The sequence below is a fragment of the Larus michahellis genome, chromosome 2, assembly GCF_964199755.1.
Source record: "Larus michahellis chromosome 2, bLarMic1.1, whole genome shotgun sequence".
Classification (NCBI taxonomy): domain Eukaryota; kingdom Metazoa; phylum Chordata; class Aves; order Charadriiformes; family Laridae; genus Larus; species Larus michahellis.
This window is the reverse complement of record NC_133897.1, coordinates 24,213,489-24,230,006: the sequence shown is the minus strand read 5'-3', so window position 1 is coordinate 24,230,006 and position 16,518 is coordinate 24,213,489. Positions and strand designations below refer to the sequence as shown.

General features: G+C 41.5%; 1 protein-coding gene across 3 annotated transcripts in view; it reads right to left on the bottom strand.

Moving 5' to 3' along the window:
• FAM171A1 (family with sequence similarity 171 member A1) overlaps window positions 1-16,518 on the bottom strand; it is a 96,637-nt gene that overhangs the window by 8,865 nt on the left and 71,254 nt on the right. For all 3 annotated transcript variants that reach the window (XM_074574579.1, XM_074574581.1, XM_074574580.1), the window contains one exon: window positions 12,414-12,590. In XM_074574579.1, the coding sequence (XP_074430680.1) occupies window positions 12,414-12,590 (177 nt within the window). The remainder of the gene's footprint in view (window positions 1-12,413; window positions 12,591-16,518) is intronic.

Genomic DNA, 16,518 nt, shown 5'->3' with positions numbered 1-16,518 from the left:
GTGCCTAAAATGCCATTTGGTAAGAAAACACCTGTAAGCTTTTCTGTAAGGTTTGGACAATGAAAATATGCACCAACTATTCAAATACACAACTACGTGAAACAAAACGTTAAGACTAAAAGAGATATAAAAGTGCTGATTAAAAAAAGAGAATGGAATGATCCCAGTGATCAATTCATTGTGCTTCCCGTACTTCTCTTACTGTCTCCAATTCCTTTAAATTCAAACGCAAGCAGAAGACATACGTATGTAATTTAGAGAAGTTCATTATCTTCGTAGTCTATTTTTACAGCTACCTCCTCGAGCAGGAGCTATTATTGATTCCCTCACTAGGGGGAACTTGTGTCCAGCTTGCCTTATTCACGTTACACTGCATTCTAATGAACACAATCCTCCTAATGCCTCTTTAAAAGCCTTTTGCTCCCTAATACTCTGCTTGCATAATGCCGCGATCAAGAAGCTAACAGAGGCTGCACTCTTATCGCTGCAAGCAGAGCTCAGCTGCCATCCCGCCAAACAAACAGCAGCTCGGATTGCTCACATTTTAGCAACGAAAGGAATCCCCTGTATTTGCAATGGAAGCAAACAATAGAGTCTGCCGCACAAGGCCACTCAGCTTTCACGCTTGTCTTCTGCTCATTTAGGGCACCCGTTTTTGCTAACCACTGGATACAGCTGAGGAAATGTACTGGTCTGTATAACACCAGGGGAAATGTAATTTCCTCTCTCTGTCATGGACAGTTAATACTTTCAAAAGTGCAACAGATACCTCTGATATTGGTCATCTTTAAACAAGAGTGATGAAGCTTTTGTTGACCATACCCTACACATTAGTATGCGCTGACAGCCAGAAAAGAACTACTTTTTAGTGGTACTGTCCAAGTTCCTTCATCAGGACAACACCAAGTGTGGGTTCCTGGGAACCACGGGTACACAATCTCGTCAGCTGCCTTTTTTCATACTTTCCTGGTCCAACACTTCAGTGATAAACTCGCCTCTTATACTTCCACCATCTCTTACCAATAGTCCACTAATAAAACAGAGCATCCTCCTGCATAGTGGGATGAAAAGAATAAAGAACTCCATCCTTCACAACAGCAGGCAACAGCAGCGGCAAAACAGGTTTGAGTGGAAATAGTTGAAACACAAAGTCCTGTATTGTTTCTTGTGTAATCAAATAGCTGAAAGTCAACACAGTATTACTGGAGGGAACTGACGTGCCTTCATGTATGGATTTGCGTGGCAAGGTTTTGGTAGTGGGGGGGCCTACAGGGGTGACTTCTGTGAGAAGCTGCTAGAAGCCTCCCCTGTGTCCAATAGAGCCAATGGCTACAAGAAGGACCTGCTGCTGGCCAAGGCTGAGCCCATCAGTGATGGTGGTAGCACATCTGGGATAACACAGTTAAGAAGTGGGGAGAAACGCTGCGCGGCAGCAGCCGGAAGGGAAGTGTGAGAATATGTGAGAGCAACAACCCTGCAGACACCAAGGTCAGTGAAGAAGGAGGAGGAGGAGGTGCTCCAGGTGCCAGAGCAGAGATTCCCCTGCAGCCCCTGGTGAAGACCATGGAGAGGCAGGCTGTCCCCCTGCAGCCCATGGAGGTTAATGGTGGAGCAGATATCCACCTGCAGCCCACGGAGGACCCCATGCTGGAGCAGATGGATGCCCGAAGGAGGCTGTGACCCTGTGGGAAGCCCATGCTGGAGCAGACTCCTGGCAGGACCTGTGGAGAGAGGAGCCCACACCGGAGCAGGTTTGCTGTCAGGACTTGTGACCCCACTGGGGACCCATGCTGGAGCAGTTCATGAAGAACGGTCTCCATGGGAGGGACCCCACACTGGAGCAGGGGAAGAGTGTGAGGAGTCCTCCCCCTGAGGAGGAAGGAGCAGCAGAGACAACACATGATGAACTGACCACAACCCCCATACCCTGTCCCCTTGCGCTGCTCGGGGGGAGGAGGTAGAGAAAATCAGGAGTGAAGTTGAACCTGGGAATAAGGAAGAGATGGTGGGAAGGCATTTTAAGATTTAGTTTTTACTTCTCATTATCGTCCTGTGATTTGATTGGTAATAAATTAAATTAATTTGCCCCAAGTCGAGTCTGTTCTGCCTGTGATGATAACTGCTGCGTGATCTCCCTGTCCTTATCTCAACCTATGAGCCTTTTGTTATATTTCCTCTCCTCCTGTCCAGCTGAGGAAGAGGAGGGATGGAGCAGCTTTGCTGCGTACCTGGTGTCCAGCAAGGGTCAACCCACCACACTTCAGTATTCTGCAAATCCATCGGGGCATTTCCACGTCTCTCTCATATTTCATCCTTTATAGGTTCTAATATCCTGGTCGCTTTTCAACTATGGTTAAACACCAAATAGTGTTCTTGTAGCTCCCTACATGCAATGCCTTGATGTAATGACTAATGCTGGACCTTCTACCCAGCAAAACCCAATTGCACTGTACTTACTGGCTAAGCTCCTAGGGTTTCAAACCACCTTGAGGAAGCAAGAGTTCATTGCTGTGCAGCATTGAAAATGAATTCCCTATCCCATCCCAGATTCTTCCTTGCAGCAGGAAACAAGATGCTCTCCCATTCTAAAAATGCAGCTAATTACCCTCTGTGCCCTCACCTTTTTGCTCTTGGAAGCAAGGGAGGAGACTGAGGGGCAGCGAGTAAAGAACGTCTTGTGTTTTTCTGTCCTTTCCTACCCACCGGCCTGCAAATGGAGCAAGGGCAAGCAGAATTCATTTATTTCTGTGCAGGCAGGATTACAACTGCAGAAGAACTAAGCAGAAGGATTTAGGAGGGAAGAGAGGTCTTACCTCCCTGCATGGCTAAGTGTTGTGATAATTTATAACTGGTTATTCTCCAAACATCCTGTAACATTTACTTCCTACCCCCATGAAAGCACAATCAGCTAGCTTCATTGCGTATGAAGTTTTATACATGATGTGCAATAATTGTGAAGTAACAAGCAATACGGGATTATAAATAAAAAGCAGTGCAAATAACTGCATGTAAAGGAACTGACCATTTTTGTTCAAGACTGATTGTGTAGTTACAAAGAAAACGCATTAATTCATCTTTGGAGCAGAAACGGCAAATTCAGTATAGTTGTAAGCATTGCATGATTTGGGCCAATTTGCCATTAATTCTTAAAGAGTGTCTGGTACTTCATGGAAAACTTCTATATATAGAGACATTCTTGCTTATAGATCATTTTTACATTTCTCTTCCTCTTTTTCCTCTATTACTGCTCAGTGGAGCCAACATGCTGATCCAGGATTCAAGTCAGGGGAGCTGTCTCCTGGCTCAAACTAATGGCAGGGGGAGAACCAAGAAGTTTCTTAACTCTTTCCTCACTAAAAGGATATTTAGTGTTACTGACTTTTTGTAATAAATACTGTCATTTAACAAATTTCTTCTTAAAGAGCTTATAAAGCAGCTACCCAGACAGAACTCCTTCGTATATGTAACTTAAAAGCAAGGTAACATCATTAACGCTACAAAGAATATAAAAATGACAGTACTTTAAAAGAAATACAAATCAAAAAACAATCAGATAGAGAAAGCTGAGCTCCATCTGGCTGCAAAAATACCCAAATATCAGAGACAAGTTGAAGCTTTCAGCAGAGCAGGAGAAATGAATTCTGCTAGAGAAGCATGTTAATACTTTGCAGCAACTTTGATTCTGATGAACGTGCTTGTTTACCTCAGCCAGCTTTTATGACTTGCCAGTGGGAGCAAGGGGAGGTTATCACCCGTAAATTAACAGCAAAAGGTTCGCACATTAAATCTCCGTTTCAATACACATTCTGCACTAAAAATGTCTTTTTGTATTTTAATTTGGTTTACTTCTAAATCAGATTGAAAAATAGCACTTTCAGCAAGGAGAGCGTCCAGATGGGCAGCTCTTGCAGAAAAGCCATTACAGAACAGCTACTCTAGACTATTTCCCTGCACAATCAGGTCACTGTACGTACGGCCAGTCTGCCCAGAAAAGAGACGTCCTCTTGTCTTCAAAGACACTAACTATTCACTGTGACAGGCTGCTGGATCCAAGCAGCACGAACGGATCTGCTTTTGTAGTCTAGATGCACGATGCCTCTGAATAAGACATTACTTCCAGATTTTAAAGCTAGGCCTTATTATTATTTTAAAGTAATCTGTAGTGAAATCCAGGGAATCATACGCCTCTCTGGCTTCCATGTGTGTGACCGTGCATGCCGACAATCCCTCTCTGCTCCAGCTCCAGCAAATGGCAAACTTCCTACCAGGCTACGTGAGGCAGGACCGCGCTCCGATCAGGCAGGACCGCCACACCAGGCCATCTGCTCTGGAGAGACGCATGGGACTCCTATTAAAGTCAAGCACAGAGCCCGGCTCTCTGGGAGGATGTCGACAGCCGCTCACTTCAGGTTTAACTTTCCTGGCTCCCAGACCATCACTGCTGCAGTGACTTCTGCTGACTTGGATTGTGTATTCTTCCTGTCACTGATCAAAACACTTCTGGTAAATGACTGTCGGAGGAGCGTGCTGCAGTCAGCGGCTTCCCCTAAGGACAGTCATAAAGTCTAAATATTGCTAGTCTTTAAATATATAGTAGCTATGATGGGTTTTTTTCCATAAATTACTTTTACACGTGAGCTTTTTGTAGGAAACTCTTCCATTGATCAAATACTGTTTGCTTTTTGCTTCTTGTTTCTTTTTATTTCTTTTAACTGGCAATAGGATCATCCAATCCCACTCAAGCAGGGAACCAAATTGTGCTATTTACAGCATGAATTATTTCCACCAATAGGTTTGACAAATAAGAGGATTTAATTAGCCAGAGCGCAAATTAAGCATAATCCCATTATATGAATTTATTTTTATTCACAAGATTATCTTCCCCAGACAAAAGAGTTTTGGAAACAAAAGAAAGATACTTCGAACTGTATTACTTAATAGCATAGATGTTTTAAATAAATATTTTTTAATGAGAAGTGCTTTTCTTTCAGCATGGATCTCTTCTGTGATGTCTATGGTGTCTTGTGAGATTGCCCTGCTCGGGCAGAGATTCACAGGTAAATGGAGATACACGTGTCAAAAGGAATGAGGCAGGTTGTTATCCGACAGAGTGTGGGACAGCAAAGTATATTCAAAACCTACTAACAGTGTTTTTAGAAGTAATTGATTTAGACACTTCAAACAGCAATGTTATTATGGAGAGTGAATCAAGGGCAAGTTTGTGAAAATAACTTCCTAAAGCATGTTCTGACATATATAAATTGTAGCTTTTCATTCTACCAGCTGAAAGCTGCTTATCAGATTTCTTCTTCCAAATGAAAATCACCTCTAATCTGCATCAGCACAGAAAGTTTTACTACAAAAAGGATGGGGTTTTTTGGTTTGACTTTTGTTAATTTTCTAAAAAGCTAAAAGCCACTGAAATTGGAAGTTGAAAAATTCCTTCTTGAATATCGGGAGGACTACTCTCCTCCTCCCCCCTCCCCCCAGTACACACGGGTTTAAAAATTCATAGTATTTAAGTTAATATTACAATTTTGTTTTTGGAGTTGCTAGGCAACATGAAAAAATAAACGTCCCTGCTCTGAGCTCATAGCTTCATTATTCTTCCACTCTTAGAGAATTTGTTACACAAGCCTTCCAGGGCTAAATCCTCCTCCTGCTCTAGCAGCACCACCATTATTTGGTGTACTGTAAGGGAAACGCTTTTAACATCATATCTTGAAGATTTTTGCAAGGAAGTCTAGTGGTTCAATTTATCACTAGTGTCCGAGAAGCTTTGTAGTTTTTGCTACAAAAGTGTTCAACAAAAGAAAACGCCAGTTTTCATTATTTAATAATTTTAATTACATCTGGGCAGAAGGCAGGGCACATTGTCCAGAGAAATGCTTGCATTGCTTTGGTCCCCTCAGCATTTCCTTCCAGAATGTCAGAACAGAAGAGACTTATTAAAGAAAATTACTTCCATATGTAATTACTGGTTAATAATTATATTTCAAAAGGGAAAGCTCAGTTATGCTTTTTGGGACCACCATCCTTAGTTACTGGTGTACGTGAAAGATATTGCCCTTAATATTCACTTTATCATATTACTAATCACATTGTCAGTTATTGACAAAATTAATAGAACAAGTAATAAATAAAAGCAAAGGCAATTCAGAACACTGCATGCCTTTTCCGTCATTCAGCCTCACATCATGCTCACCTTCAGTTTCTATTTTTCAAGCTGGAAGTGGAAGCAGCCGCACACTGGGATTTGATCTGCCATCCCAAGGCCACAGAGGAAGGTTGTCCCAGGTCCTCCTCAGCCTCTTCCAGCCCCACCCAGACACTTCACACTCCTGCTCTATGCATTCCTGCCTGTATTTCCACCAATCTCCAAGTCCTCTCCAACTCAAGCAGCCGCACAGGCACAACAGTCTCTTCACTTCTGAAATTTTGATGTCCCCCTCTTCCCACCTACTGCATGGCTTCTGTAGGTGGAGCTACAGGGCCATCTACATGATACAACGCATAGTCTGGTATTAAAACCTGTTCCCAGAAGCCATACTATTTGTTTCCAATTTTATTTCCTTGACTACATAATAGTAGATTATTTGCATATATCACTACACTTTGGCAGCAACCTGATTCCTTCAACGTGCTCTTAAGCTCCACCATCACGCCGTACCATGTCTGCTTTGCCACAAATGCGACTCAGACGGTGTATGAGGTGGGGAGTGGATCAAACAATCCATTCACACAACTTTCACATGTGTAAGACACCACAAGCATTTTAAAAACAACATGTATATTGATAAACAATCACAACTGCCTCCTCTGTTCCACTGCACCTCCCCAGAGGAATGATGATAGCGAGAACATACCTCAGTGAGTTACACCGCGAAGCATCGGAGGAAGAGCTGCTTTTCCTTTCAATGCTGAAGCCTGTCTACTACTCGGCAATTATATCTGCACCTATTATGTAGACACCGTACGTGGTAAAAAGCTGGGTTTGGTAGCTGCCATTTCTATGGCAACTCACAAAATATGAAATTCTTTGAGAGCAGTTAGTTAAAAATCTGTATTCCTCAGTGTATTTAGTCTTTAAGAATAATTTAACCTTCACAGCCGAGATAAAAAAGGAAGTGAAAATCAAATTGTCAAGGAACTTGTAAACTACAGAAACAGTGTAACTATGAACTTTGTGGAGGCTTGGTTTTCTCCTTGCAATTTGCAACTAAATCTCCATATTACCAATTAATCTGATCTAGAACCAAATGTTTTGGATATATGAAATTCAAATTTTTGGAGGTAGGGAACGTGTTTTCCTGAACATGTCAATTTCTGACACATAGGAAACCCTAGAAAACCCTTGGAGAAGCGCATGAAGTCCCAGGCCACGTGCGCAGCTGCATGTAGTTCAAAAGCAGCCCATCTATCCGAGTTCAGAGGCATGTACTCATACCCAGTGTCAGATCAAGCAACAAACTGCAAAAGTTTTTGTTAAATGATTGTTTTCTGTCTGTCATGCAGCATATGAATGAGGTGGCAATCAGAAGTTAAACAAATTCACAACAGAAAGGAACACGTTTTATTTTTAAGCTATGAAAATATAAATCAATCTTTTCTTTGGGTGGATTATTGTTGTTACCACATGGGAAGCTTAAATCGGAGACTTTTACAAGTCATCTTATTTACAAGTAATGTGCAGTGAACTAGACAGGTAGACGTACAGTAACAGGCTTACGTTTTCTGCCTGACAGTAGCTGTCGCTCTTTCCCTATAAAGACTATGAACAAAAACCAAGCATCATTTCACCTCCATGAAAGCCAACAAAACCACACTGCAGTCAAGTTTAAGTAGGTGCTGATACTGTTTATACATAAGTATATCCTCACGACTTCTTTCGAGCACAGAAAACATTATCTTCATTTTGCTGAGGAAGGAACATCAGGAAATTCTGACTCTACAAAAATCAATGGCAATTTTACCACTGAAGGCAGGACGTCACCCAGAAAAAGTAAGTACCAGACTTTCAAATGTATTTAGAAATCTATTATAGCATTAAATGCAGCCAGAAAGCACTGACCAAGCACAGCAGAGTACATAAAGTATTGTGCTTTGTAAAGCCATAAAAAGAGTTTCCCAAGATACTCTTCTCCGTATTCTGCCATCTCTTTACGTTAATACACGGTTGAGATTTCAGGCACTGGGGAAACATCCTCCTCTGCGAAGAAGCTAGTGATTTAAAGACAACAAGGTCACGTCAAAGATGTACACCAAGTGTTCGGGGAGGAGGAAGAACAGAGAAACAGTACTCTGAACTTCATTTACACATAGTGGACAAGAAATCACAATTTTAGGGAGGAGAAGCATAAGGGTGGAGGTTTAATCCCTTCACTCCAGAGTCCTTTGCCACACAAAATTGAAAGCAGCGTTGAAAATATTTTCCTGGTTCTTGGTGGGATTCATAAACTAGCAGATGCATCGATATTATCTCTGAAGAATTAATCCCATTTCCATATTACGCCCTCTGGAATGTTTGGTAATATTTTGAAGTCCTTCATACAGCTCTAGACGTGGATCTAGAGGCGTAGGTGCAACATAATGTCTCCATACCACATGGGATGAAAAATGAGGACTTAAAATGGAGAATGCAGGTCTTACTGTTCTGCTCACTGAATCCAAGGAAAAACAGACACCTTAACATAAAGCATAAACCATTTAAATGGGGGCTGAGGAGAATACAGCTGAGCAAGTGCTGTGTTATTCAGGCCAGCTGGCGGGAGCTGGAAATGATACCGGAGGTACAAAGTTTCATTTCTACCGGGATCTGTAATATTCGTTTCTGACTGAAGAGGACAAGGCTAGAAAGAAGTCTTGGACAGAAATTTGGTGTCCAAGAATAGAGAGATTAATTATATTGCTGTAAATCCTACTGACATCAAGGCAAATATACAGGGAGGAAGTCATGATCCCAAACATCTGTTTACGGATAAAGAAAAAAGTTCTTCAGCCCCTTCAGATTTTGAGAAAAACAAGACAGCACTTGGGGAAAAAAAAGGCAACAACTCAGAAAACCCAAATGAGCAATCCTGACTATAAAAATGAGAACCCATATCTCTTTATGTTCAAACCTTGAAGTGTGTACTATGAAATAAAACCAGTCTCCCACGGTAGTGTCAAACACGAGAGATATGGGTATGTCAACAGCATGGATTGATTAAGTTGTGGTTTAGTGTATACGTCTCCATAACATTAATGCATCTGTGCTTATTATTACCAACACTAAGAAATGCTGCAGAGAAGGGCGGTGGATGTGTGCATCTCCAACACAAGAACAAGTTGGACTTACTCGCTTACCCTGTACAGAGTTGCTCTTCATTTAATTAATTATTCAAAAAGGTATTGCTGCTTTAATTTGCTTGCTGTGCACGCAAGGCAGTGAGTTTTGTTTTGTGATGAAAAATCTAATTTGGAACAGTATAAAATAGATGCAGCAGATTGTCTAATTTTGATGTCAGCCTGCTTTTTCTGGCTGCGTGTTTCATCAGAGTCAAGGGAGTCACCCTCAGCCTCAAGCAGACTATGCTGCTTCTCCCCCTTCTCTCCCCAGTTCTTTCTCAAGGACAGAAACTGTGGTCATGAAAATACAGATTGTTTATGGTAAACATCCTAAAAAACCATTATTATTTTTGGCTGCTGTAATATGCAAATATGCCTATTTTCTGTAGAAACTATGAAAATCTCTGCACTTCCAATCAGATGCCACTGGGTTTATATCAGTACATCATGAGCTCAGCAAAACGTAGGAGATTCTAAGGACTAAAACATATTTGTAGTATTTCTTGTCCCTTCTTCACTCCCTCCTCTAAAAGTGAAAAGTATTTCTGCTTTTTAGAGCAGAAATTATACTTCATGCAGTAATGATGACAACCACATGGATTCTAAACAAAAACAATGGCTTGCACGAACAAGCGCCCACTGTACTGCTAATACGCTAGAGAGAAGCGCTGCATTATTGCCTGGTAATACAGTCATAGTTTTCCCTCTCTGGCACTTACACAATTTTCAGATACAAGCGTGAAAATTTAAGCCACTGAAAATCTATTAAGGAGAGACCGCAAGATAACTAGCACCAAAAGCAGCAGCTCCTGAAATGAAAGACAAAATCAGAATAATGAGGTTAGAGGTCCTATCCTGACAAGGCACAGATCTGGCAGTGCAAATGGGTTACAACAACTTATTTGCCAGTTAAGGATTTCTCCAGCATGGAGCCATCCCAGTCATCATCCATCGTCCTCCCTTCACAGTCCAAGCCCAACAGGGATGTGGAATGACAGGGTACCACCATGTTCACGCTACATATGGCTAGTTTGACAGCCCTTAGGATGCTAATGTAGCCCGCACAAGATAGAGTGGCTGCTCTACTTATTAAATTAGGCTGCTCTAATTTAAATTGGCTGGGATGCGGCCAAAATTCTGCTAGAACTGGCATGCTGCAGTCAAGGGCTTAAATGCATCTTTGTTCAAAATCCTTGGTTGCACAGAAAGATGCTTACTTCAGCTGAAGTGTGAGCTGGAGCCTAAGCATGACGCCTTCAATACCTTCATCTCCACGGCTTTGTGAAGACAAGCGGCCTGACAAAGATGCATTTTGTCTAGTGGTCCTCATGCCTTCCCCTCCCAGTAACACAAGTGCTCCAGCAGTTTGTCATGAAGCAAACAAGACTGGACTTGTCTCAACACTGATTAACTAACCCATATTGATCTATACTAATAGATACACACAATAGGGTAACTAGCTCTTTATATACAAGATTAAAAACCATATTCCATAGTAAGAGAGAACTTTTGTGGCCTCACGGCAGGGGCATGGAAATTTGGCCATAAATGAGAAAGCTCCATAATCAAAATCAGAACCATTTTACTAACAGTAAGTAACGAGCAATGACGCGGGCCGCAGCCATAACACAGCTGACAGGAAGGACTGGGGATGGACTGCTTCTTGTGGAGAAAGTAAATGTGAGTCAGTCTTCCCTGTCTTTTTTTGAACGAGGGAAAACAAAATAGTTTCTAGAATCACAAATCAAAATCAGTTCCAGGAAGAATGTAGTGAAACCTACGGCCAGGACACCACAGGAAAAGTGCCGTTTCCACAGTTAAGCGAAACCCCAAATCCGTTCTTTGCACTCTTTTTCTACTATTCAATTTTATATCATATTCAAATTTATTCTTCATTAAATCCTACTGCTTTACTCTCTAATATAGCCAACCTCTGACAAAAGATTTACAGGCATGCTGTTTGAAAATACATCACCTGTTTCAGCAAACAGAGGCAGGAAGGAAACAAAAATGTTACTTCCCCCTTCGTGTTTCTCTTCCCCCCTCCCCTCACTTCCTCCAACACGCTGGTTTCATGCTCCTCACTCTGCTTCTGGATGTGATCATAAACTGGCTCAAAACATTTGCCTTGCAGGGACAAAACCCCACCAATTGTCCGTACACATCCACATTCCTGGCTCCTTTTTCTTCCTCTCTTCCTCACAGTGTCTACCTTTCTCACCCTCCATTCTTCTTTTTTTCACTTCTTTTTCTTAACAACCAGCTGGTACGTACTTCAGAAGGCACAGTGCAATAACTGAAGGGGAATCACTAGGACAAGACTTATGCACCCCTTAATCCTTTATATTTTAAAGGTGTGAAAAAGGCCAGCATAGTACAACAGCTAGCAATGAAAAAAAAAACCAAAACAAAAATACAAAAATAGAGAGCCTAAACCACGTATTTCTGGAAAAATTCTTTTTCATAATAGCAAACGTTACCCTGCAATGTAAAAACCTGAGTGCATTTTACTGCTTATATTGATTAGTCATTCTGTCCTTTCAAAATATTTCATGAATTTTGCTTGCTGCTTTTTTTTTTTTTTTTTTTTTTTTAAAATCATGTACATGTACTTTCCTTCTTGATAGTATTAAGTCAATCTCGAAGCGCTTTACAAAAGAAGCCAGTATTATGTTTCCTATCTGACAGGCAGGAAACTGAGCGAGAGACAAGAGACAGACCAAAGGTCAGATAGCTGGCTGGTGGCAGAGATAAGGCTAGTTTCCACTGCTCCAGACTCTCTGCTTCTGCTTCTGGCTGAAATCAAGTTCTCTCAAGATGGTTTTACATAAAATATTTAACAATTGCGAATGGTACATTTACAAAAAAATTTTGTCCGGCAGCGGCACACAACGTTACTCAAGTACACTTGCATATCTGCTATATAATGCTTGATTAATAAAACTCAGTCTTCTCCCCTTTTAGAGAGAAAACAGATTTCTGTGCGCTCCAGTGAAGGCCTTACTATATTAACACAACAAATGCAGTGAGGTATTAGTTTCAGGCAAATGAAGCCATGTAGGGAATCACCATTAGATGTTACCTACCAAATTTTTGGTCAAACCTCCAGGCTGGAACGTGCGCATTGTGCTTCAAGTTGCTGTTTGTTGGCAGAGGCACTGTGACGTAGATGGGGCCGTTCACGGGGACGGGAGTCCCATCGCTGCTGAGGAGATGGACGCTGACTGCAGTGACAGGGGTGAGGTCATACCTAGTGCTGTTTCCTGGTAAGAGAATGGAGGAACGTTGTGACTACGGAATTTCCTGGAACCTAAGATACACCCATGTGGTTCAACACCGCAGTACTAGACCGACATATTCCTCCAGGGATGGTAGCAGTAATCTTCCATACCTTACAAAATTCACAACCACCAAGACGTACATGCTTCTGGATTTTTCACTTAATTTTGGAAAATCCTGCAGACAAGAAAACTACGACGCAAAAATCTCCTGCATATATTTTCTCATTTTCATTCATCTTAAACTAAACTTGTGAGTATCACAGCCATAATCGCAGCCAAAAAAATACCTCACAAGCCTTTATTTGTATTAGCCCGTATCATAACTAACAAACACCCCTACAGGCAGTGACACTGCAAGGTTGATCAGTCGTATGTTTAAGAATGTCGGGATGTATTTCCTCTGGCCTTTCTCTGAAATAAACCAAGCTAAATGGATTATTAGGATACACACTTGTTACCTTCCTGTCTACCTATGTAAGACAATAATTATTCTTTATTGCATGCCAATGGACATTAATTCATGACAACACAATTTTAAAAAAATGTTATAACGCTTCAACCATTTAACGAAATGAATCAATGACAGGGAAAAATAACGAAGACATATGTACGTATTCGGGGGGGGTGAAAGCTATAGGTTTAAAACAAAGGAGATGTGGAGCTCAAAGCAATAGCTGTAGTAGTTTAAATCAAAGAGATGAAGTTTCCAGTTTCCCAAGGGGCTTGAGGCCACCTGGGCCCACACTGCTGCCAAGAGCAGCAGCCCTGTCACCTCCATCACGCTGGCTCCAGGACTTGTGCGGCCACTTATCCTGCCGTGGGGCTCATCTGGGAGGAGGAAGAGGGGTGCCTGGCCGGCAGGGTGCGAGGTGCTGCCCCTTCTGCACTCCTGGTGCCTTCCACCAGCATCAACTGCCTGCAAAAGCACACTCGCACCCAACAGTGGTTTGCCACCTGCGCCACCACAGCACGCCAAGGGGTCCCCAGGAACACGTTCATCAGGATAAGTAAATTCCAGGCGGCAATGGGAAAGCAGTAAGACCTTCAGGATTTCTCTTACCACTGAGTAAGTCTCAAGGAATGGCCTTCATTAAATTTGATGTCTCTGAGTAACGGCTCACCAAAGTTCAGGCATCACCAGGATGCGGGGGTGGGGAGCGGCAAAGGGAAGGAAAAAAAAGACAGAATTCCTCAGAATTTTAAATTCTTTGGATTCTGCAAGAGGTGCCAAATGGAAGACACAGAAAATAACCAGAAGTAACTTTGCCTGTGGCTGATTTACTATTGCATCTACTCGGACGCACACTTTCCCCAGATTTCAAGGTGCGTGTCACTGTTGCACAGCTGAGAGGCCAAGGATGGATGGAAGCACGCGGAGGGGGCACACACTCTGCTCTGACGTACTGTGAACTGAGAGGCAAAAGCGTATCTTCCAGGGGGATTCAAGTGCTGAGAAAACATGCACCCTGAAGATGGCCATATAAAAGAGCAACAGAGGTAACTGAGAGAAAAAAGACAGAAAAATAAGGTTTGGGAATTCAACTAGGGTGTAGGGAAGGCTGCCAGCCTACCCAAGCGTCTATATTACAGGCTCCAACGGTGCACAGTATCATTACAGCCTTAGAATACAAAGCAAAGAGATAGAGGAGGGAATTGGTGGGGAAAAAGTTGTTCCCTTATTCCTGATCGTTCAATCCACTGCCTCTGCCGTGCGTCTGTAACGTCTGTCAGATTGATGCTTGTCCCCAAGTCACCGGACCGGGGTCACTGATTTTCTCAGGCTGGTATCAGAGAAATAAATTCCTGTTGCTAAGTATCATAACCTGACCACGTTCTGGCATATACAAATTCCTACAGACAAAAGGTATAACTTCAGATTTTAGAAACGTTTAGATTAGTATCTAAGATTAAATTATGTTTTATATTTTACTTATTTTTAGATATTGAAAGTTTTGAATTTTTCTTTCATTACTGTCTTGATAAAGCTTATCTGCCTAATATCTGTAAAAATGAGTTTTCAGACCCAGAAAAAGCACTCCGATGGCAAAACACTGGCTGCATCTTTTCTACTTAAGATGCACTGAGGCTTTGCTCAGTACTGGGCTGAATAAATTATATTAGAAGATGAAGAAATTTCTGAAATCCACTGACCACTGGCAAGAAAAAATAATCCTTCAGTTTGCCATCTTGCACAGTATGTAAATGCTCAAGAAAAAGATAATTTTTTCTCTTTTCTGTTGTAAAGGTAAATTAAAATCAATGCTTATGAAACTCTCACATGCTATAAAACTGGTAAGTGCATGCAGAGATTACATGGGAATGGACTTCAATAAACATCAGCTTTCAATTATTTCTTATCATTTTTGACATCTGGTGACCCGTAAAGAGCTCTAAAAATAGTCGGAGGAAAATCCACTGTGACTTAGACTTGACTCTTCATAAAGAAACAAACAGCCTACAAAACCAGCAGGAGTAATGGTTATTAGCCAGCTTGGTCCATTACTGCAGACGATGGAAAGTTTTGCTTCATTTGGTTAGAAGGACAAGATTTTGTGAAACCATAGAGGCTTGCCACTACTTGCAGCTAAATTCTTTGAATTTTTATGTTTGGGACATGCTGATTTTCATGCAATGAATTTTCCCTGCTCCATATTACCACTTCAACACCCGGTTGCGATTTTGTAAGAACTGTTGAACTCATAGAGAATCGGTTTTAGTTGAAACAATGGTAAAGTCACACTGGATAAATACTAGCCAGAGAACTGAGCTGATTGAAACAAATGGGAGGACCTCTCCAAAACTCTACAGACATGTAAATAAATTGTGAAGGAACAGAAGAGTAATTGGGAGAGGGTGGGAGGGAAGAGGTGGGAGAGAGGAGAGACAGGGCAGTGTTCGGGATCATTCCAAAATTTCCCATGCAAATTAACGCTAAGTTTTTTCAGAATTCTAAAATTTGTACATATTTTTCTTTTTATCTTGATTACAGAAATATTCGAAAATCCCCATCAGCTGGTGATCTCATTTTTTATTCCTGCAAAAGTTTTTCAGGTGAAATGTTCACTAAGTTGCTTGGAGATGAAAAAAAGGAAGTCAATCCAAGTTTAGGGTTTTGAAGTTTCCAGAGCAGGAGAAACTTCTAAAAATAGAGGACATTTCACTTATACTATAGTGCATATACAAATGTTTTGTATTTGTAGTCTGTATTATACCATACTGAATACTGGAGTATTCAAAAAACAAGGCTCTTCTCAGTCTCTTAAACACCATTTCTTTGCTGGTCGTTTTGGTATTTTGTCATATACTTTTACTCCATGCTTAAGTAGAAAAGTTCCTGTCATGCAAGTATACAGAAGACTAAAAAACCAAGGGTGCGTTCATCTGTTTTGTAGGAGGCTAGGAGGTGAAACAGGAGAAAGATGATGTCCTGGTTGTGTAGTTCCCGTGACAGGTGATCATCTGAAATCTTGGCAAGACCTGTTTTCACTAAATAAATGCAAGGGTGGGAAGATGAATTGCGGAGTAGTAAGGAAAGATTTGGGAGAGGAATCCCACACACGTTGTCAACAGTTTGTTCAGTGGGTTTAGAGATAAAAAGAAAGGAGATGAGGAAGTAGACACAGGAGTGAGATCAAGTGCATTCCTTCGTTTTGAAAAAGATAAGAGATGTCTGAGTATGAAGAGCCAGAGAAAACTGAAGGTTGAAGATGAGAATAGGGAAATGACAGAGAGATAGAACGAGATAGAGTGAGATGTAGTCACCGGAGCAGACAGAAGCATTGAAGTAAGGTAGCAGACACGTTCTTAATTGTAATAGAAAAGGAGATATACAGATCTGTACAAAGAGAAGGGAAAGTTTATTTTGCCTTTGATTTTTTTTATATGGAAAAGCTAGCAAGCTCAGTACATA